General features: G+C 48.2%; 3 protein-coding genes, 2 non-coding genes and 1 pseudogene across 5 annotated transcripts; 2 read left to right on the plus strand and 4 right to left on the minus strand.

The window, feature by feature from the left end:
* Positions 1-631: 631 nt before the first annotated feature.
* On the plus strand, positions 632-1,752 carry LOC140708909 (large ribosomal subunit protein eL15-like; annotated as a pseudogene).
* Positions 1,753-2,022: 270 nt separating this feature from the next.
* On the plus strand, positions 2,023-3,293 carry MCCD1 (mitochondrial coiled-coil domain 1). Its single transcript, XM_007973137.3, has 2 exons — positions 2,023-2,262; positions 2,811-3,293. Exons 1-2 carry the CDS (start codon positions 2,092-2,094, stop codon positions 2,997-2,999), a joined length of 360 nt encoding a protein of 119 aa, XP_007971328.3. The 5' UTR covers positions 2,023-2,091; the 3' UTR covers positions 3,000-3,293.
* Positions 3,294-3,305: 12 nt separating this feature from the next.
* On the minus strand, positions 3,306-15,016 carry DDX39B (DExD-box helicase 39B). The gene is made up of 11 exons (XM_007973138.3): positions 14,889-15,016; positions 13,267-13,609; positions 12,111-12,238; positions 11,752-11,844; positions 9,534-9,717; positions 8,405-8,523; positions 5,842-5,973; positions 4,357-4,466; positions 4,114-4,258; positions 3,840-3,987; positions 3,306-3,512 (listed from the first exon to the last, which is right to left on the minus strand). Exons 2-11 carry the CDS (start codon positions 13,475-13,477, stop codon positions 3,496-3,498), a joined length of 1,287 nt encoding a protein of 428 aa, XP_007971329.3. The 5' UTR covers positions 13,478-13,609; positions 14,889-15,016; the 3' UTR covers positions 3,306-3,495.
* Positions 9,408-9,483, minus strand: LOC119626865 (small nucleolar RNA SNORD83). Its single transcript, XR_005243058.1, has one exon. It is a non-coding gene; the product is annotated as a small nucleolar RNA SNORD83 (small nucleolar RNA).
* On the minus strand, positions 14,045-14,122 carry LOC119626864 (small nucleolar RNA SNORD83). Its single transcript, XR_005243057.1, has one exon. It is a non-coding gene; the product is annotated as a small nucleolar RNA SNORD83 (small nucleolar RNA).
* Positions 15,017-17,638: 2,622 nt separating the features above from the next.
* ATP6V1G2 (ATPase H+ transporting V1 subunit G2) lies at positions 17,639-19,938 on the minus strand. Its single transcript, XM_007973130.3, has 3 exons — positions 19,638-19,938; positions 19,272-19,372; positions 17,639-18,747 (listed from the first exon to the last, which is right to left on the minus strand). Exons 1-3 carry the CDS (start codon positions 19,717-19,719, stop codon positions 18,574-18,576), a joined length of 357 nt encoding a protein of 118 aa, XP_007971321.1. The 5' UTR covers positions 19,720-19,938; the 3' UTR covers positions 17,639-18,573.
* Positions 19,939-20,005: the final 67 nt, after the last annotated feature.

Raw genomic sequence — 20,005 nt, forward strand, 5'->3', positions numbered from 1 at the left:
CATATACTTTAATTTTAAAATATTTTATTGTTAAACAAATGCTAACCATCATCTGAGGCTTCAGCTAATCCTGATATTTTTGCTGGGGGAGGGTCTTGCCTCCATGGATCAGGGGCATGGTTGCTGAAGGCTGCTTTGACAACTTCTTAAAATAAGACAATGACGTTTGCCTTTTGCCACATGGATTATTCCTTTCAATATTATTGTGCCTCAGGGAATAGGGAGGCCCAGAAAGTAGAGTCGGGAGAATGGCCAGTTGGTGAAGCAGTCACAACACACACATTTTTCCATTAAGTTTGCTGTCTTATATGAGCATTGCTCATGGTGTCCCAAAACAATCACAATAGTTAGAGGTCACTGTAACAGGTATAATAATGAAAAAGCTTGAAACATTTTGAGAATTCCACAGTGTGACACGGAAACATGATGTCTGTCTGCTGTTGGAAAAATAGCATCAACAGACCTGCTTGATGTGCTTGACACAGGGTTGCCACAAGCCTCCAATCCCTAAATAAAAAACAGCGTCTGCAAAGAGCAATAAAGGGAAGCATAATAAAAAAGGTACATCTGCAAAGGGGAATCAGCACTTAAGCAAGGTCAGGATGAGCTTTCAAGTCAGGTGGACCTGGACATGAACCCTCCAGGCCCTACCACCAACCAGCTGTGGACCCTCGAGCACATCCAGCCTAGAGCTGCCCCCAACAGACACTTCCCCAGTGAGTGCTGAATGAAACCATCTGAGCCAATTTCCTCAGGTGCAAACCAGTGATGTAATTCCTACCTTGCAGAGTAAAGTGAGAAAAGACAGTGTTAAGAAAAGAGAAAGACATGCCGGGTGCAGTGGCTCACGCCTGTAATCCCAGCACTTTGGGAGGCCGAGATGGGTGGATCACGAGGTCAGGAGATGGAGACCATCCTGGCTAACACGGTGAAACTCCATCTCCACTAAAAATACAAAAAATTAGCCAGGCATGGTGCTGGGCACCTGTAGTCCCAGCTGCTCGGGAGGCTGAGGCAGGAGAATGGCGTGAACCAGAGAGGCGGAGCTTGCAGTGAGTCCAGATTGTGCCACTGCACTCCAGCCTGGGCGACAGAGTGAGACTGTCTCAAAAGAAAAAAAAAAAAAGACGCAAGACCTGTGGTAGCCTTTCCTTTCTGTCTGGCAGCAGCCACTGGGTAAACCAAGATGGTGCATACAAGTACATCCAGGAGCTATGAAGAAGCAGTCTGATGTCATGAGCTGTCTTCTGAGGGTCTGTTGCTGGCAGTACCACCAGCTCTCTGCTCTCCACAGGGATCCCCTCCCGGCCCCACCCAGCCCAATAAAACACGCTACTGGGCTACAGCCAAGCAAGGTTACGTTATATAGAAGCGCCGTGGTGGCCCAAAATCCAGTTTTAAAGAATGCAACTTAACAGCAAGCCTATCATGGTGTTAACCAGCTAGTTAGCTCAGAAGAGCAAGCTAGATGCCACTGTGGGGCTCTGAGTCCTGAATTCTCACTGGGCTGGTTAAAAATTCCACATACAAAGTTTTTGAGTTTATCCTAGTTGATGCACTCCATACCACTATCAGAAGGAAACCTGACACCCAGTGGTCCACAACAAGCACAGGGAGATGCGTGGGCTGGTATCTGCAGGCCAAGAGAGCCATAGCCTTGGAAAGGGCTGTAAGTTCTACCACACTACTGGTGGTTCTCGCCATGCAGCTTGGAAAAGGTGTAATACTCTCCAGCTCCACAGCTACCACTAATGTAAGTAATGTTTGTAAAATTCATACCTAATAAACACTAGATAAAAAAACAAAACAAAACAAATCACAGACCTGTGGTAGGCTGGGCGCCAGTGCTCTAAAGCAAGTTCTGCCTAAACTGGCAGGAACATTTTTCACATCAGGAACAGTTGTTGTTCCTGGACTCTGTCTGGGGCCAGGCTGGGAGAGAGGTGGGGGCAGAGCGGGACAGAGGCAAGGGCAGGGCTGGGGGCCGGGGCCTGGGCAGGGCCAGGCACTGAAGTGAGGCCAAGGCCTGGAGGGAACCAGTTCCTGGTGGCTGTTGGGCAGCTCACACAGCTCCCTGCCAGGTCATCCGCCATGATCCCCCCTCTGCCCTGGCTCTCTCGGTGCCATTTCCTTCGCCTCCTTCTGCCCTCTTGGTCCCTGGCACCCCAGGGCTCCCGTGGGTGCTGCTCCCAAAACCCCAAGGCAAGCATGGAAGAGCAGACCAGCTCCAGAGGCAATGGGAAGATGACATCCACTCCCAGGGTAAGTGGCACCACAGGTAGTAAAAAGAGGGTGTGAGAATTTGTACTGGGGTGTGGAAAAAAACCCCTCAATCCCACCCTGCACCACCCCACACTATGCCTACCCCTGCAGCTCTTTTCCTAAATTCAGCTACCAGCTCCTCTCCTCCCCTCCCCCAGCCCAGACCGCAGGGCTCCCTTCCCCCACCCCGACCCACAGCAGCACAGTCCACAAAGTCCTTGAACAGGATCTATTCCCCCTCACGTAACAGTTAATTATTTCTTAGTGGGGAGGAGCTGCTGATCCTCTTTCCAGTGACCCCATATCCTTGTTCAAGGAAGCCAGTTATGGCCCCTGGGCCAGGGAACTCTATCTGCACCCCCCTCCAAAGGCCTATGCCCAAGACAGGCAGCTACCTGGGCTTCTCAATACAGGTGTCCTTAAAGGACCGGGTCAAAACCAGATAGGGAAGGTGGAATTTCTCACTTCCAGCCCAGAGCCTGCAACAGTTTCCCAGGGCCTCGGCCCCCTGCCCTGGCTGATGCTCCCTCCCCTAATTCCCTCACCAGGGCCCCGGGATCCACCGCACGGCTGAGCTGGCCCAAGCTGAAGAGTTGCTGGAACAGCAGCTGGAGCTATACCAGGCCCTCCTGGAAGGACAGGAGGGAGCTTGGGAGGCCCAAGCCCTGGTGCTCAAGATCCAAAAGCTGAAGGAACAGATGAGGCGGCACCGAGAGAGCCTGGGAGGAGGCGCCTAAGCTTCCCCTAGTGCCCACAGCACCCTCTGGCACTGAAAATCCATGTGCCACCCACCAGCAGCCTCGGGATCAGACACCCCAGCCTCTCCCAGACCAGAGAAAGTGGAAGAGACCCCCACAAATTGCGGGCAATTGGCAGGTAGTGGGGGAGCCAGGGCTCTGCAGTCTTAGTCCCATTCCCCTTTAATCTCACAGCAGGCAGGGCACCCAGGCCTTACAGCAATTTACCCTGGACCATGCCCTAAAATACCTCACCCCAAATACAATAAAGGGACGAAGCACTTATAGATACCACAGACACATGTGTTTCATTTTTAGTTTTGTTAAAAAAAATTCTGACAAATCAGAAATGGGGGTTCAGGAGTGGTGGTGATGCAAAAGATGGAAGCCATGGGGTGGGGGCTGTCAGGGGTGGGGGCAGTAGTGTCTCCTTCACCCCCACCCTGGTGTCCTCTCCTGAAGGACAGACGGTCACATTCCAGAATGGGCGAGTCTTCTACCGTGTCTGTTCAACTAAGGAGAAAACATAGCATGGTCAGAATAAGGCATGAAAAGGGGAAAGCAAGGCAAGAACACACAGCACACATGCAGATGCTGGTGTACTGTGTGGGTTCAGAGGACAGATGTGGGGGTGAGGGAAGGGATGTAACACGATGAGAGAAGACAGAGACCCCACATAAGGGTGAGCAAAGCATCCCAACACAGCATCAAAGACCAGGGGGCATGAACCAGCCAAGTGTCCATTATGCATCAGGTGCCAATGATCTAAGTGATGGGATTTAGGACAAACACACTAAGGAACAGGGAGGACCTAAAGGGTTTCATGAGATCAGTACTCACTGTAGGAGGAGATGTCTATCTCATCAGGCAGCTCACTAATATTGACCTCAAAGCGATCCTGCACATCATTGAGGATCTTGGCATCATTCTCATCGGACACAAATGTGATAGCCAAGCCCTTGGTGCCAAACCGGCCTGCTCTGGCCACCTGGAAGGAGACAGAGGGTAGCACTGGAAGATCAAAGAGGAAAGAGATCCAGAGGCAGGGATGAAGATGTACAAATAGAGAAGAAGGGAATGGGAGAGTGGGATTTCTTCAGCCTGTGGGGTTTACCCGATGTAGGTAGGTGTCAGAATCCTCAGGCATGTCATAATTAAAAGCAATGTTCACCCGCTCGATGTCCATGCCTCGGCCAAATAGGTTGGTAGCCACAAGAATTCGTCGTTGAAAATCTTTAAACTGCTGATACCGAGAAAGCCTTTGTGAGAAAGGAAATTTTAAAAATGTTGAGATGCCCTTCTCTCAACTGTCTTTTTCTCCCAAAGACAGAAAATATCTTTCCCATCTTCAACTCACCTCTCCTCCTGGGGCATCCCACGGTGGATGGCAATGGCTGGAAAGTTCTGCTCCACCAGTAGCTGGGCCAAGGCAATGCACCGCTGCACAGACTTCACAAAGATCACCACCTGTTGTGGGGTGGGGTGGGAGGTGGGGGGGTCGCGAATTGGGGGAATAGCAGTCCATAGTGTGTGTGAGACATTACATGGGAGAGAGGAGTTTCTAGTAATTACGTTCTCAGGAATTCCTCTTCATCTCTCTTATTCCCCCATTATATATTTAGAGCAGAAGAGGAAATACAACTTTATTTTAGCACTGATTTTTCCCTAGGGAGGCTGGCCTCTGAGGCAGCACAAAGTTCAGAAACCAAAACTGCCAGACATGGTAGGAGACAAGGATGAGATCACCTCATGAAAAAGTGATAAAAAACTAGAATTAAGATCTGGAGGGGTAACTGATATTCCTGCTCACCAAAACATTAAACCTAAGGGAGCTATCCTAATTCTAGAAAGTAGTTTGAAGTGCAAATAGGCCACTCACAAGTATATTAATGAAACACTTTTTTTGACATGGGGTCTCACTGTCCCCCAGACTGGAGTGCAGTGGTGCAATCGTGGGTCACTGCAGCCTACACCTCCTGGGCTCAAGAGATCCTTCCACCTCAGCATCCCAAGTAGCTGGGACCACAGGTGCACACCACCACACCCAACTACTTTTTTTTTTTTTTTAACTATTTGTAGAGATGGGCATCTCTCTGTTACCCATGCTGGTCTTGAAGTCCTGGGCTCAAGCGATGTTCCTGCCTCAGCCTCCCAAAGTACTGGGATTTATGGGCATGAGCCACTGCCCTGCATCCAGTCACAAATGCTTCTCTTGAATAAGCAGTTATTAGAGGAATTAAACATTTAAGAACCCTAACATGCCCCCCAAAATCATTTCAAGCCTTTAACAACTTCCTAAAACCTTTCAAGGACTTTTGGAGACAAGGTCTCACTCCACTGCCCAAGCTGGAGCACAGCAGTGCAATCATAGTTCACTGCAGCCTCAATCTCCTGGGCTCAAGCTATCCTCCCACCTCAGCCACCAGAGTATCTGGGACTACAGGCATACACCACCACACCTGGCTAACTTTTTCTTCTTTGGTAGTGATGAAGTTTCGCCATGTTGCCCAGACTGGTCTCAAAGTCCTAGGCTCAAGTGATCCACCTGCCTCAGTTTCCCAAAGTGCTGGGATTACACACATAACTCACCGTACCTGGCCAAGGATCTTAACTTTTGAAGTTTATTTTCCTTGACGTTATTGAGGACATACATATCCATGCCAACCACAGAATAGAAAAGCAGCTTCCACCTTACTCATGCTCAGCCCCTCATGTTTATACCCTCATAATTCTCTCCTACATCACACATGTGATTTCCTCAATAAAAGTGTACTTAATATCCAGGTTTCTGCTACAGCTGGAGTGCTCCAACGCTCATCCCCCTACTGGACGTGTAACTGACCTGGTTGAACTCAAGGACATCCAGAAGGTCAAAGAGTTTCCGGTTCTTCTCGTTGTCCTTCAGTTTCACGTAGTACTGCTGCAACCCATGCAGCGTCAACTTCGTCTCATCATCCACGAAGATCTCCATTGGCTGGGGGGGAGGAAGGGGTGGGGAACGGGAGGAGGGCAGAGTGGGGGGGTTAAACCTGGGGGGGTGGAGGAAGCTGATCTCCAATACACCCCATGGGGGGATGGGGAGGAAAGAGAAGATTGAAAACCCCACCCCACCCCCAAAACTACCCATATTTTACTGTGGTCTCTCTCACATTACATCTAATTTCCTTCCTATCAGAGGGGTTTTAAGACTGCCCAACTAAAAACTATCATGGGAAAGAAACTGCAAATGAAGTAAAGGAGCAGTGAAACCACCCAATGGCACAGATGCCACTACCTCAAATAGAGGTGGGAGAAGAAAAAATATGGAAGATGATTCTCAAAGGGAGAGCAAGGCCCAAACATCTGGGAAATGATGGGAGGCAGTGACTCAAGGTCAGAATAACTCCATCACAGTTGCTTGTAAGAACATGGGGTGGGGGCAGGACAACTGCTCCATTTGATTCTCCTACTTCAACTAAGAGAATCTCATATACATTTGGAAAGTGGATGTCAATTTTAAGATCAGAACACTGCAATGGACAGTCAAAATGCCACTTAAGGAGAAACAAAAATTACTCAAGATAAGTAACTTGCCATCAGACCACAACAGGATAATTTTAGATGAGACTGGTCTCTTCACTAAGAATTAAACCATCTACAGGTTTACAGGGAAGGTATCGGTAAGTGGTATTAAAAAACCAAATTCAGAGCAGGCAGATATGCTTTTAAGGGACAGGATCTCACCACGTTGCCCAGGCTGGAGTGCAGTGGCTATTCACTGGCACAATCATAGCACATATAGCCTCAAAATTCCTGGGCTCAAGTGATCCTCCTGCTTCAGTCTCCCGAATAGCTGGGACTACAGGCACACACCATCATACCTCACTGCATTCATCTTTAAAATTTAAAAACCCCCTGAAGGGGAGGAAAGTAACAAAGACAGAAATTACCACAACTCCAAAGCCCAACTTTCCTAACACTTTTGTACTACTCTGGGGGGAGATAGTTAATATGAAGACCCAGAGGACAAAATAGGAAAGGATGGGTATGTCATGGGAAAAAACAGAAGCCCAATCCCAAAAGGCAGGTTTTGATACAGGGTCTTACTCTATCACCCAGGCTGGAGTACAGTGGCACAATTACAGCTTACTGTCACCTCCGTGTCCCAAGCTCAAGCAAACCCTCCTGCCTTAGCCTCCCAAGTAGCTGGGACTACAGGCATGCGCCACCACGCCTGGTTTTCCTGGTAGAGACAAAGTCTCACTACACTGCCCAGGCTAGTCTCAAATTCCTGGGCTCAAGCAATCCTCCCATCTTGGCCTCCCAAAGCACTGGGATTAGAGGTGAGCCACCAGGCCCAGCCAAGGCAGGCTTTCTAAAGAGAAGTTCCATGGCCTTCTTCAAATCTCATTCTAGCCCCAAATAAAGCTAAAGAGTTATCATCCCACGGGAAGGAACACTGCAGGGAGAACACACTCCACTGCTTATGTAATTGGCCCCACCTAGCCCCAAACCCTAACACCCACCCGATTACATCCACTTTACCTTTCCTATGTCCCTCTCCTCTGAGTATTAAAAAAAACAAAAAAATTTTTTAAGGAAAAATAAAAAATCTACCACCCCATTGAGGACACCCCTCCCCAACACATATGGGGGGAAACGGGGCACGGCACGCGTTGGGTTCAGGAAAAAAACCGGGAACGGAAAAAGAGGCTGGTTTGGTCCTCAGCTTCCTGGTCAGGTTTCCCCGCGGCCTCCGCTGCCGCCATCCACCGCTGGGTGCCGTCCGCATTCCCTCGCCGCGCCACGGTGCTTCTCTGTTGCCGGCTCACATCAACCGAGGTTCCAGATGGGTGCAAGGAGATGTGGGTGGGAAGGAGTAGGGTATCGGGGATTGAGGTGCCAAAGGCCCCCACCCCTGGAGGTGGGGAAGGGGAGGATTCATTTGTGCTGATGCTCTTCTTTTGGACATGCCCTGCCATCTGTCTGTCCCTCTCTTGCTCTCCTGCCACCGGAAAGTAGGAGTTTTGGTGAGCAGAAGGCTCCAGCTGTATGCTCGACGCCACCTTGACAGTGCGTGGCTGTAGGGGGCACGTAAGAGACGATGGGTGGGTGGTAGGGCAGAAAAATTCTGCCCTCCCCCAAAGGGAGAAGAGGTTCAAAAATGTTGTGATTTTTGAAAAAGTCGAACACTACCCGCTCTCACATTAACCCGACCAAGTCTTCCGGAGTTTCCCTGGCACCCGCGCAGACCCTAACACTAGCTGTCTCTGCTTCTGTATGTCTCTTCAAGGAGTCATTACTCCCAGTTGGGCACAAGCCGCCGCCTTGGCACTTGAATGACAAGGGAGTCTGAGGAAGAGGGCGAGGAAGGGGAGGAGGCAGCGGGCGGGGAGTGGAGGGAGAGAAGGTAGAAGGGTATTTACATCTTGCATGAACTTGCGGCAGACTGGACGGATCTCTTTGCTCAAGGTAGCACTGAACATCATGACCTGCTTCTCGTGGGGGGTCATGCGAAAAATTTCCTGGACATCCCGACGCATGTCTACAAGAACAAGGAAAAAAATTGTAGGAGAAAATAAGCAAGTATGATAAACAAAGATTAGAGGTAGACTTTCCAGTGAGGTGAAGATTGCTGGAAATAGTAGTAACACAATGGAAAGAGCAATGGACTTGGAATCAAGAATTGGGATCAGATTCCAGCTGTTCGTTTTAACCAAGCAAGAAATAAGATAAAACCCCAAAGTTCCCAACTATAAAACGGGGACAAAGCCCAGTGCAGACGCTCTCAAGGCCTTCGAAACATGCTTTACAGGGCCTTCTCCTAATCCTTTCCTGTCCAAGCCCCAGCCAGCCCTCAGGAGACTACAAGTATCAACCATATATTACATTCCAGGTAGCAGAGTTCATCTATGACTCTCTGGATCACTTTTCTATCAAGTCAGGCAAATATGACATTGCTACCTGGAGCCCACCTTTATAACTCACCATACTGAACTGCCGAAGACCATCTGTAATGACTTATGGGGCCTATGTCCAACCCCACACTCATTCACCAAGATTCAATTCTTACAGAAAAAACTTCCATTAACCCCACTTGGCACACTAGAATACCACACCACACGAACTGCTACACTCTCTACATTAATCCCAGACCTGAGTCTAGAAACTTATTCAGCTATAAATTCTGACTGTAAATGCTGTGCTGGAGATGCCAGAAGGGTACTGTCTTCTCTTTCAGTTTAGAATCTCCCCTATGACTCTCAGTATAAGAATCTATAATGAAAACGGTGGTGGTGGTGATGACTTAGGCCTGAAATTACCGAAGTCCCCTATTCTCAAAGATTAAAAACAAAAATCATAGAAAGATGATAGATGATATCCTTTACTGTGCTTAAAAGCATAATAAAGACCAACCAGGGAACCCAGAGCCATCAGTCATGGGTGATAGATAAGAGTCGTCCTTGCACTGAGGCGCTCCTGTTTCAAATAAACATCATTTGGCTCCAAAGAACAACTCCCCAGCATTAGCCAAGTCCCAGCACTGCCACTCACCGAGCTGTTCAAGCATCTTATCACATTCATCCAAAATAAAGTGTTTAATGTGTTTGAGGTTGAGGCTCTTATTTCGAGCCAGGGCTAGGATACGGCCTGGAGTCCCCACGACGATATGCGGGCAGTTCTTCTTCAGCACCTCTTCATCCTTCTTGATAGACAGACCACCAAAAAAAACAGCAACCTGCCGAGAGCCAGGAGCAAAGAGTCTCAAAAAAGAGGAAGGAAAGAGTCCAATCCCCCCAGAGTTCCCACTGTTTGAGCTAAACCAATTTTTAGTATGTTTCAAAACTAAAACGAACTTTAGAGGTCACCTAATTTAGAAATTTTATGTCCCCCCACCAAACACTGAGGGTGACTGCCTAAAGTTACATAGCTAGTCGGAGCAGTCAGGACAATAATTCAATTCTTCTGACTTAATCTAACGGTCTTCCTTCATTTATGAGGCCAAGCTTCATTTAAAAAATAAAGGAGTCAGGTGTGGTGGCGCATGCCTGTAACTCCAGCTACTCGGGAGGCAGAGGTTGCGGTGAACCAAGATCTCACCATTGTACTCCAGCCTGGGCAACAAGAGGGATACTCCGTCTCTAAATAAATAAATAAATAAAATAAAGCCAGGCCCGGTGGTTCACGCCTGTAATCCCAGCAGTTTGGGAAGTCGAGGCAGGTGGATCACTTGAAGCCAGGCGTTCAAGACCAGCCTGGCCAACATGGTGAAACCCCATCTCTTCTAAAATACAATATTTACAAATTTACTACTAAAATACAAAAACTACAAAACTTAGCCAGGAGGCTGAGGAAGGAGAATCGCTTGAATGCAGGAAGTGGAGATTGCAGTGAGGCGAGATTGAGCCACTGTACTCCAGGCTTGATGACAGAGCGAGACTCCATCTCAAAAAACAAAAAATAAATAAATAAAGGACGGCAAGAAATTACCAGATGAGTGTAAAGTACCACAAAAAAACACATGGAACATTAAGTTTTCCTAAATAAACCCAGAATCTCAAACTCCTTCATACAAACCCCATGAAATTACTGCTTTGGGTGAAATATTATCACTTCATGTTAAAACCATTAGGTGAATAGTTGGTTAGGGATCTGGGCCTTGGTACAGTGTCAAATAACACCAGAAACTCCAGTTTTAAGGGGGGAAGAGAATGACCATGGAATCAGACTGTCACAATGCTAATCCTATGATAAACCTAAAATCACTAACGAGGCCAGGCGCAGTGGCTCACACCTGTAATCCCAGCACTTTGGGAGGCCGAGGTGGGTGGATCACTTGAGGTCAGGAGTTCAAGACCAGCCTGGCCAACATGGCGAAACCCTGTCACTACCAAAAAAAAAAAAAAAAAATTAGCCGGGTATGATGGCACACTGTAGTCCCAGCCACTCAGCGGGTTGAAGCAGGAGAATCGCTTGAACCTGGGAGGTGCAGGCTGCAGTGAGCTGAGATCGCACCACTACACTCACAGCCCAGGGGACGCAGCAAGACTCCATCTCAAAACAAATAAATAAAAATAAAAATAACTAACATAAGTCAACCCGATTTGTGGCATAACAGGAGATACAGCACCACCTATGAAGGATAATTGCCAAAAATGCTTAACTTCAATCAGATTTTTGTTTTTGAGATGTGAGTCTCACTCTGTCACCCAGGCTGGAGTGTAGTGGCACAATCTCAGCTCACTACAACCTCTGCTTCCTGGGTTCAAGAGATTCTCCTGCCTCAGCCTCCCAAGTAGGTAGGACTACAGGTGTGTGCCACCATGCCTGGCTAATTTTTGCATTTTTAGTAGAGACAGGGTTTCATCGCATTGGCCACACTGGTCTCGAACTCCTGACCTCAAATGATCCACATGCCTTGGCCTCCCAAAGTGCTGAGATTACAGGTGTAAGCCGCTGCGCACTTGGCCAGAATCCTCAATATTCACACACCCCTGAAGCTGTTTTAAAGTTTCTGGCTTTCTCTGCCACACACCCCAAAATTATCAAACTGATAGGATTCAAAGTCAGTATAAAGTAGTAAGAAAAGGGTGGTCTTGGTTAAGCATCATCCATAGCCCAATTACGAATCCTCCTGTTACATAGGATCTTAACACTGTTAAACCATGGCAAACTAAAACTTCTCCAAAATTAAAGAGACTACTGGCCTACAAGTTTCTTATCCCTCCAACTTGCCACACCCTCACTCTGAGGTCTCTTTACCTCGGCTTACCTTGACATTGGGCATGTATTTAGAGAAGCGCTCATATTCCTTGCTGATCTGAAAAGCCAACTCCCGAGTGTGACACATCACCAGCACAGACACCTTAGGCAGGAAGCAGACCGAGACATACCATGAGTGTAGCCCTTCATTGTTCCCTCTAGGGAAATGACTGACAAAAACACACCTGGGCCGATAATAAATGACTTCAATTCTGTGATCTAAATCACGAACCCCATGCTTGGATAGAACATTCCCCACAGCTGTCAGGTTGTCAAGGGTAACCGAGGTCATCATGTAGCTAGGACAAAAACACCCTTCCCTTATAGTCCTAACCAAAACCCCTTCCCCAGCACTCTCCCCAAATATACCTGCCCAGTAACTGGCTCCAGCTGTTGCAGTGTGGCCAACACAAACACTGCTGTCTTTCCCATGCCTGACTTGGCCTGGCACAGGACATCCATTCCCAGAATGGCCTGAGGGATGCACTCATGCTGGACTAAAAGTAGGGGGGGAAAGATAAATTAGATTTCAGTCTCCAGATAACTCTACCTTTTTCATCATGCCAAGCCCATTTCTTACCACTCAATTCTCAAAGTCTAGTATTTACCTGGTTCTTGCCAACTTCCAGACCCTTTTTACCTCTCTCTGCTCAATTATATTCACCTCAAAATCAGACTCTCCTAATTCATCCCAGCTTTAGCCTCCTCCAGATCTAGGCCTTCCCAGTCCTACTAACAGCCCCCTTGCATCTACCAACCGCTCACCTTCAATGCTCCTGGCTCTGTCCTTATTTTTCTTAATCTGTAACAATTCATGACATCTGAATACCTGCTAAAGACCATTTCTCCTACTTAGGTTGCCATACTTCGGGTCACATAACAACAACCCGGGACAAAATGAAGGACTTGGTACCTGACCCAGAAGCCAGTCATCTCTAAACCAGTCATAGAGGTTTCCAGAGGCCACAGTTGGCCTGGCCCAACAGAGGGAGACTACAGGTCCAACCAGGACCTTTCTGGAAATTTAAAATTACAAGTCAAATGACAAAATTAAAAATAAGCAGACAAGAAAAGTCAGTCACAAGAATGAATGGCAGACCTGGAAGCTACCTTTGGATAATTAGCACTTTGGTGCTATCATGAAAGAAAGAACAAGTCTGTATAATCCTCCTCTATCCAAAATCGTTTTTGATACTTATCTCCTGATTTTTTTTCCCCTCACTGTCTCCCCGGCTGGTGTACAGTAGTGCAATCACGGCTCACTGAAGCCTCAACCTTCACCTGCTTCGTTTTGTAGAGACAGGAGTCTCCCTATCTTGCCCAGGCTTCTCTTGCACTCGAGCTCAAGTGACCACCCCTCCTGCCTTGCCCTCCCAAAGAGCTGGGATTACAGGCGTGAGCCCCTGCACCTGATCCTGATCTAGTCTTAAGTATAAACTTTTACCACCTGAGCAACAACAAACACATCTTTTTATTGTACCCTTAAAGAGCCCAATGAGCACTACATGCCCAAGAGAAAATTTACCTTCTGACGGATGCTCAAAGCCACAGTCGACAATGGCCCGGAGCAACTCTGGCTTGAGCAGGAAGTCACGAAAGCCAGAGCTGTGGATGGAGACATAGGAGCCCTTGACATCCTTCTTGGCAGGGGCCTCAGCCCCATCTCCCCCAGCTGCTGTCTCCACCTCATCATCTTCATAGTCCAAGAGCTCATTGTCCACATCGTTCTCTGCCATAACTGGGCCGGCAGGGGAAGACGGGAAGGGGGATCTGGATGGGTTCTCGCAAAACAGGTGAAAACAAGGGGTGAAGAGTAGGGGATTGAGGAACAGCAAAGGAAAATAAAGATACTATTTCTAACAGAAGAGCTGGGGAGGGGGAAAAAAAAAAAGCAAGACTTAGTCACGAGCAGAGCCTTCACCTCTTTTCCATTCCCAGTTCCCACTTTCCCTAAACTAGGAAACTTTTACATGGAAAGAAAAACAGATACACAACATAAAAACGAAAAGCAAATACAACAGAACAGAAAAAGCAGCACCAGCGAAAGTGGTTAGGACACAGGTTCCCAACAAGATTAGCAATCACAGTAGCGGAAACCAGAAAAGTTGGAAGGGGAAGACCAACTTATAAATTCTTGATCTGAAAATAACAGTGAGGAAATATAATAGATAATAAAAGGTAAAATATGATTAATAACTTAGTAAAGTGGAAAATGGAGATGACAAGCAGAGTCCTGGAAAGTCCTCAAAGGAAGACTGCGCTTTCCCTATTATAATCCCACCGTTATGGATGCCTAACTCAGCAGCCATCAGTCAAGGGTGATAGATGAGGGTCATCACTGCGCAAAGCGCTCATCTTTCGAAAAGAAAACATCATATGGCCGCTGTCCACCTCCCATAGCTCTCAGCCTCCCACTTCTCAGTATCCTCCCTTCCGTTGTTTAAGCCAGCCTTGTGTAATTAGCATGGGGGGGAGGGGCGGTGCAAAACAAATGGCTCGGCCACCAAAAAAAAAAAAATCCATGTTTCCACCCTACAATAACAAAGTTAATAGTTGACAGAGAAAGGCAATCCCCGCCCAGGCTTTAACAGGATCTTTACCAAGTGGTCTGACAACACTGTTGCGCTACGAAGGTGAGACTCCTTTTGGAGAAACATACAATGACACCAATAGTAAACACTTGGAAGGCACTCCAAATTAACGGGCGAGTCAAGGTGAGAAAAATCCAACTGGGCCCAGAAACCGGCTCCTCCTCCCAGTTCCACCGTGGGCCAAGAAAGGGCTCAAGAAAGGACAAGTAAGGTGATAAGAGCCCCGCCCTCCGCAAATACCAAGACCAAGGGACGCCTAGCGCCGCCTCTCATTGATGCTGAGGCCTCCAATATGAAAAAAACCCACTGGAAGAAGGGAGCAAAACGAACACAATGGCGCCGAGGACACCATCTTGGATTGGGCCCCCACTTAGCTTCCCTTCCTTCCCCCAAGAGCTTTTTGCTCTCGAAAGGGATGCAAGCTACGGAAATAGGGAACCAACTAGGCCCCAGAGACCAGACGATCGCCTGTGAAAAGGGTATCAGGAACCCATGTGACGGGATGGGTGCGAAGAAGCGCAGATGGCAACGGATTGTAGTGAACGCCAAAGCTTACCTAAGCAGGCAGAGGGCGTATGGCGGCAGCAACAGCGACGAAGGAGGGAAATCTGCCTTCACTTCCGGTTGCAGGCTTCTCTCTACTCCAGCCTCCCGCCTTCTTGGCTGCAAGAGCGCAGGCGCAAGGGACCGGAAACGGGGCCTTCCGCGGTTGTACAGATCCGTGCGCTCCAGGCTTGCCTTTGGAAAATGCCTGTCTGAAATTTGTTTTAAAACCGTTTCTAACTTCCCTGCTACCGCCAGTAACAAAAGGTATAAAGGAAACTAACGTCTCCTCCCACTGTTATCTTTCTTCTGTTGTCGTACTCCTCTCCATGCCTCTCATCTCTTCGTTTAGGTTTTTGCCATGCAGGTCTTCTCTCTAGGCACTCCATGGATGTGCGAGGAACCGGTGTGGCGAGGGCTGCGAGTTCCCACGGGGTCCTTGGCCCGGTAGTGAAGGTGACCTGAGGGCGGCTGGGCAAGCACTAGGAAACGGCAGGCCCTAGCTGAGGGGAGGGGCGTTGCCCGACTCTTTCCCAGTCGTGGGGCTAGTGGGCGGTATTTTCCCAAAAGGATGCTGTCCGAGGTAGCTGCGGCCCTAGGGCCAGGGAGTCAGGAAGGTGTTCTGAATCCGAGCCGGAAGACGGGGTCTGGATTCGGCCCCAAGTGTCAATAGTAGGGCTTGAGGGTTATACTACATTCCATTAATACTGTTTTTGTTTTTGTTTTGAGACAGAGTTTCGCTCTGTCGCCCAGGCTGGAGTGCAATGGCGTGGTCTCGGCTCACTGCAACCTCTGCTTCCTGGGTTCAAGCGGTTCTCCTGCCTCAGCCTCCCAAGTAGCTAGGATTACAGGCGCCCGCTACCACGCCCAGCAAATTTTTGGTTTTTTAGTAGAGACGGGTTTTCACCCATGTATGACTTCAGGTGATCCACCCGCCTTGGCCTCCCAAAGTGCTGGGATTACAGGCGTGAGCCACCTCACCCGGCCCATTAATACTGTTAATTTGAGCAGAATGTTCTTGGCCCCACCCCAACAGCCCCATTGTTCAACCTGGATTTTTTTCCTGAATGAAACATTTGCCATCCCTGTCTTTGAGATGGGGAGCTACAAAAGTAAGACTTGATGTCCTGCTGTGTAATAAAACAACAAACGTTTGACCCTCTCCCTGTTAGCACACTTAATCTTTTTATACTAAGGAGTAAGTACCGTTCTTGTCATCTTATTGACAGAAGCAAAGCAACATATCCCAAGCAGTACAGCTGGTGAAGTTACAGCCAGGATGCAAACATCTCTAATTCTCTATTGTATTCTGCCTCCCTGCTCAAAGAATCTGGTTAGTAAATACACTACAGGTTACCTTATTGGTTCAAATTCTTGGTGAACCAAGCTTGTCTTCAGTGACAAAATGAAGTAACTAATTAAAGAATAGTGTCATAGAAGGTATTTTCCCACGTATCATTCAATTTATGCAAAAGTATCAACTGCCTCCCTTGTGCCACATGCTGTCCTAGGTTCTGGGGACACAGCAGTCAACAGCCCTTTTCTCACAGTGTTTACATTACAGGGAAGAAAACACATAAAGACAAATATAATGTCAAGTATCGATAAGTGTTCGGGGTCCAGTGGCTCAGGCCTGTAACCTAACCCTTGAGGAAGCCGAGGCCGAAGGATTGCTGGGGCCCAGGAGTTTCAGACCAGCCTGGGCAACAGTGAATCTCTACAGAAAATTTTAAAATTAGCTAGGCATAGTGGCACTCGCCCATAATCCCAGCTACTCAGGAGGCTGAAGTGGGAGGATCATTTGAGTCCAGGAGGTCAAGGCTGCAATGAGCTGGAACTCCAGCCTGGGCAACACAGTGGGACCTTGTCTCAAAAAACCAGTAGCAGTAAGTGCTATGAAGAAAATGCAAGGTAAAGGGGCAAAGAGCACTTGCTCCTACATTCCAGCTTTTCTCTATAGTTGCCATCTATAGTCCTCAGATTCCCAAATGAGGAACCATGTTTCTCCCTTTAGAGAAATAATAAAGTACTACTTGTTCTTGTTTCCCCAACATGTTTCAGAGGATAGCCATTTGGGCTGTTTAGGGAATATGTAAACAAAAAACAAGAAAGTGACTGAAGGCCGGGCGCAGTGGCTCACACCCCTAATCCCAGCACTTTGGGAGGCCGAGGCAGGTGGGTCACTTGAGGTCAGGAGTTTGAGACCAGCCTGACCAACATGGTGAAACCCCATCTCTACTAAAAATACAAAAAATAGCCACGTGTGGCTATATGGCCTTCAGAGTACAATCTTTTCCTTCCAATTCATTTATCATGAGCCCCCACATGCAGCTGAGAGGCTCTTCCCTGAGGGGATGCGGTGGTAATTGGTCCTCCCACACGAGGTCCCGGCTGGTCTGTCAGCACCGCAGCCAAGCGTCACCATCTGTCAGCCGTGCTGTGCCCCCACCTTGTGTCCTGCAGTCGGGGGTGCAGAGGGTGACAGAGGGGGACGGAGATCGTTTTTAACATGATGATTATGGGTGCTATGGGTGGCTATTTTTTGCTATGCAATTATGGGTGCTATGCTATACACACCCATAATTCCAGCTGCTTGGGAGGCTGAGACAGGAGAATCGCTTGAACCCGGGGGCAGAGGTTGCAGTGAGCCGAGATCGCGCCATTGTATTCCAGCCTGGGCAACAAGAGCAAAACTCCATCTCAAAAAAAAGTGGCTGAAAATGAGAAATGATGAGGCAAAAGGAGGCTGCTTCAACTCACCAATTTATTTGCCAATAGTTATTTTATTGATACTTTTTTTATTGTTACAATGGGAAAGTAAGGTGTCAAGGATGTAGAAAGGAAAGGCATGCATATGAGGGAACACAGTATCATTTTAGATCTTGGAAAACAATGAGCATCTGATAAGTCTCTGGGGAAATAGGAAAGGAGGAAAATCCAATAAAGAGAAAGATCAGCATAAGAAAAACAGAGAGAGCCTACAAAATGCAGTTATCTACCTGGAATTGTAAGCGAGGGGCTAAATGTAGTCATCTCCTCTTTTTGGAGATCAGAAGGTCTCTGGGAAAAGAGAAGAACCAATTATTCAGAAAGTAACTAGGGTCACAGAATGAACAAGTGGAATTAGAGAGCCACTGATGGAAGTGAGGAAACAGCAGTGTAGGTTTTGGCCGGTGAGCAGGTGGTGGTAATAGTATCATAGGGTTGCTAATTATTGAATCACTGCTACTACATGGGAGGAACTGTGCTAGACTTTACAGAATGATTCCAAATCATTGAAGCAACCCTCACAAGGTAGGCATTATTATCATCCCAGTTTCACAGAGGAGGACATCGAGGCTACCAAGTTAAGTAGCTTGTCCTGGTTCCACAGCCAGCAAGCAACAGGGTCAAGAGAGGGACCCACATCTGCGAGACGCTGAAGTCAGGATGTTTTCCACATTCCTACTTCCCCATATTACAAATTTCACAGAGGGTTTAGGTGAGAATGACTTGGGAGTTTACAAAGTCCCAGTGAGGGTTAAAGAACAACAAGGAGATTCAGATGTGAGCAGGATATTTATAAGTGTCACAAGAAAATTATTGGATCCTGCCTCCCAGGATTTTTAGGGGATGGAAAGAAGACAGGGATTATGGTGGGAGGTGATTTTGATTGGAGGATTTCTTTGAGGGAGGGAACTGGCAGAAGGAGTCAGGCCCTAGGCAGAAATCCGGTAGTTGGGGTGGACTTGGGGCCTGACGTCGCAGACCATGCCAAGAAGCTGGGCCAGGACACGCTCTCGGTTTCTCTGCTGGGAGCTCTGCATGCCCTGCACCTGGCGCCTTGTAGCCTGCTCCACCTCAGCGGACAGGTTCCCCTGGGAACCCATGGCCTGGGGGGTAGGGAGAGGGGTGGAAGAGAGAAAGGGAAAAGCAGAAACAGAGAGACAAGGGTCCAGGCATATGAGGGGAAAGATCCTGAAACAAAGCCTAGAAGAAAGGCCCTCTCAGAAACCACCCCCATCCCACAGAAATATCCCAACACCAAAGAGATCAACCCTTTCCCCTTAGACCTAACATGCAACTTCATCCTAAAACAGACTGTAATATCCCCACCACTTCACTGTCCATGACCATAAAACTCTACCCTCCACCACAAATGTTAATCATACTCCACATAGATGTTATACTTTACACAGACTGTGACATTCCACCCATAAGCTCTATGTGGCCTTCAAAAATCCCAGACTCTCTTACATATCATCACAAAGTTTCACCAATGTTGTGGTCCCTGCCAGGGTCCCCTCAGCCTCAGCCCTCTGCCACCATATTTTCTTGTTGAGTCACCCTTACACACCTCACAAGATGTACCCACCAGCTTGCACTGGGGTCTCATACCAACTCTGCCTCAACTCACCGCCTGCTGCTTGCTCTGGAATTCCTGCTCTCGCTCTCTGCGGTATTGCTCCACCTCCATCTGTGCCTCCTCCTTTGCCTGCTTCAGTCGCCGGGCCTTCCCTGGAGGCAGAAGAAAGGACAGTGGGTGGGGTGGGCCCACACACACACACACATGTAATAGCAGGGGTCAGTCCCTTCCAGAAAGTTATACAGCCTTCTCTCAGCCAACCAGGGGCCAGATTCTAATATCCATCCATTTCTTCCCTCCTAACCAGCCTCCAGACCCTAGCTGTCTTCCCACCAGCCTTGGGTTTTCCCAAAATGTTTGCGTCCCCCACCCCCAATTTTCTTTCCAGACTCCTAAGGGAGGAAAGAGGAGACTCACTCTTTCTGGCATCTGCCACCTTCTCAGCTGCCCGCTTCTCAGCTTGCAGAAGCTGCTGGATACCCTGGGACTGACTGGCCATTTCTGTTGTTATGGCCAATGCTGTTTTGAATGCTGTGAAGGTACCAGATGGCTCCCACCCCCCACCGCTCACTTCTCCTCCTCCAGCTCGTTGCTACAGTCCTCCACTACCCCTGGGTCTTAGTGCTCCCCTTCTCACTCAGCCTACTGCACCGGGTGTTTCCCCCAATCTCATCCTCCTATTGATGACTGGTCCTGCTCTCTAGCACTTCTTGCTCAGGCAGTACCCAAAGGGGCCGCCTGGGAGCAGCAGAGACCAGGCCCAAAGCTGTGGGTTTATAACAGAT

The sequence above is a fragment of the Chlorocebus sabaeus genome, chromosome 17, assembly GCF_047675955.1.
Source record: "Chlorocebus sabaeus isolate Y175 chromosome 17, mChlSab1.0.hap1, whole genome shotgun sequence".
Taxonomy (NCBI): Eukaryota; Metazoa; Chordata; class Mammalia; order Primates; family Cercopithecidae; genus Chlorocebus; species Chlorocebus sabaeus.

Excerpts from the sequence above, each read along its gene's own strand:
- ATP6V1G2 (XM_007973130.3), bottom strand. The coding sequence starts at position 19,719 with ATGGCCAGTCAGTCCCAGGGTATCCAGCAGCTTCTGCAAGCTGAGAAG. Across the intron at positions 19,373-19,637 it reads GGTGGCAGATGCCAGAAAGA|GGAAGGCCCGGCGACTGAAG; the intron begins GTGAGTCTCCTC and ends TTCTGCCTCCAG. Across the intron at positions 18,748-19,271 it reads TCCAGAGCAAGCAGCAGGCG|GCCATGGGTTCCCAGGGGAA; the intron begins GTGAGTTGAGGC and ends CCTACCCCCCAG.
- MCCD1 (XM_007973137.3), top strand. The coding sequence starts at position 2,092 with ATGATCCCCCCTCTGCCCTGGCTCTCTCGGTGCCATTTCCTTCGCCTC. Across the intron at positions 2,263-2,810 it reads AGATGACATCCACTCCCAGG|GGCCCCGGGATCCACCGCAC; the intron begins GTAAGTGGCACC and ends TTCCCTCACCAG.
- DDX39B (XM_007973138.3), bottom strand. The coding sequence starts at position 13,477 with ATGGCAGAGAACGATGTGGACAATGAGCTCTTGGACTATGAAGATGAT. Across the intron at positions 12,239-13,266 it reads CTTTGAGCATCCGTCAGAAG|TCCAGCATGAGTGCATCCCT; the intron begins GTAAATTTTCTC and ends CCCTACTTTTAG. Across the intron at positions 4,467-5,841 it reads ATGTCCTTGAGTTCAACCAG|GTGGTGATCTTTGTGAAGTC; the intron begins GTCAGTTACACG and ends ACCCCACAACAG.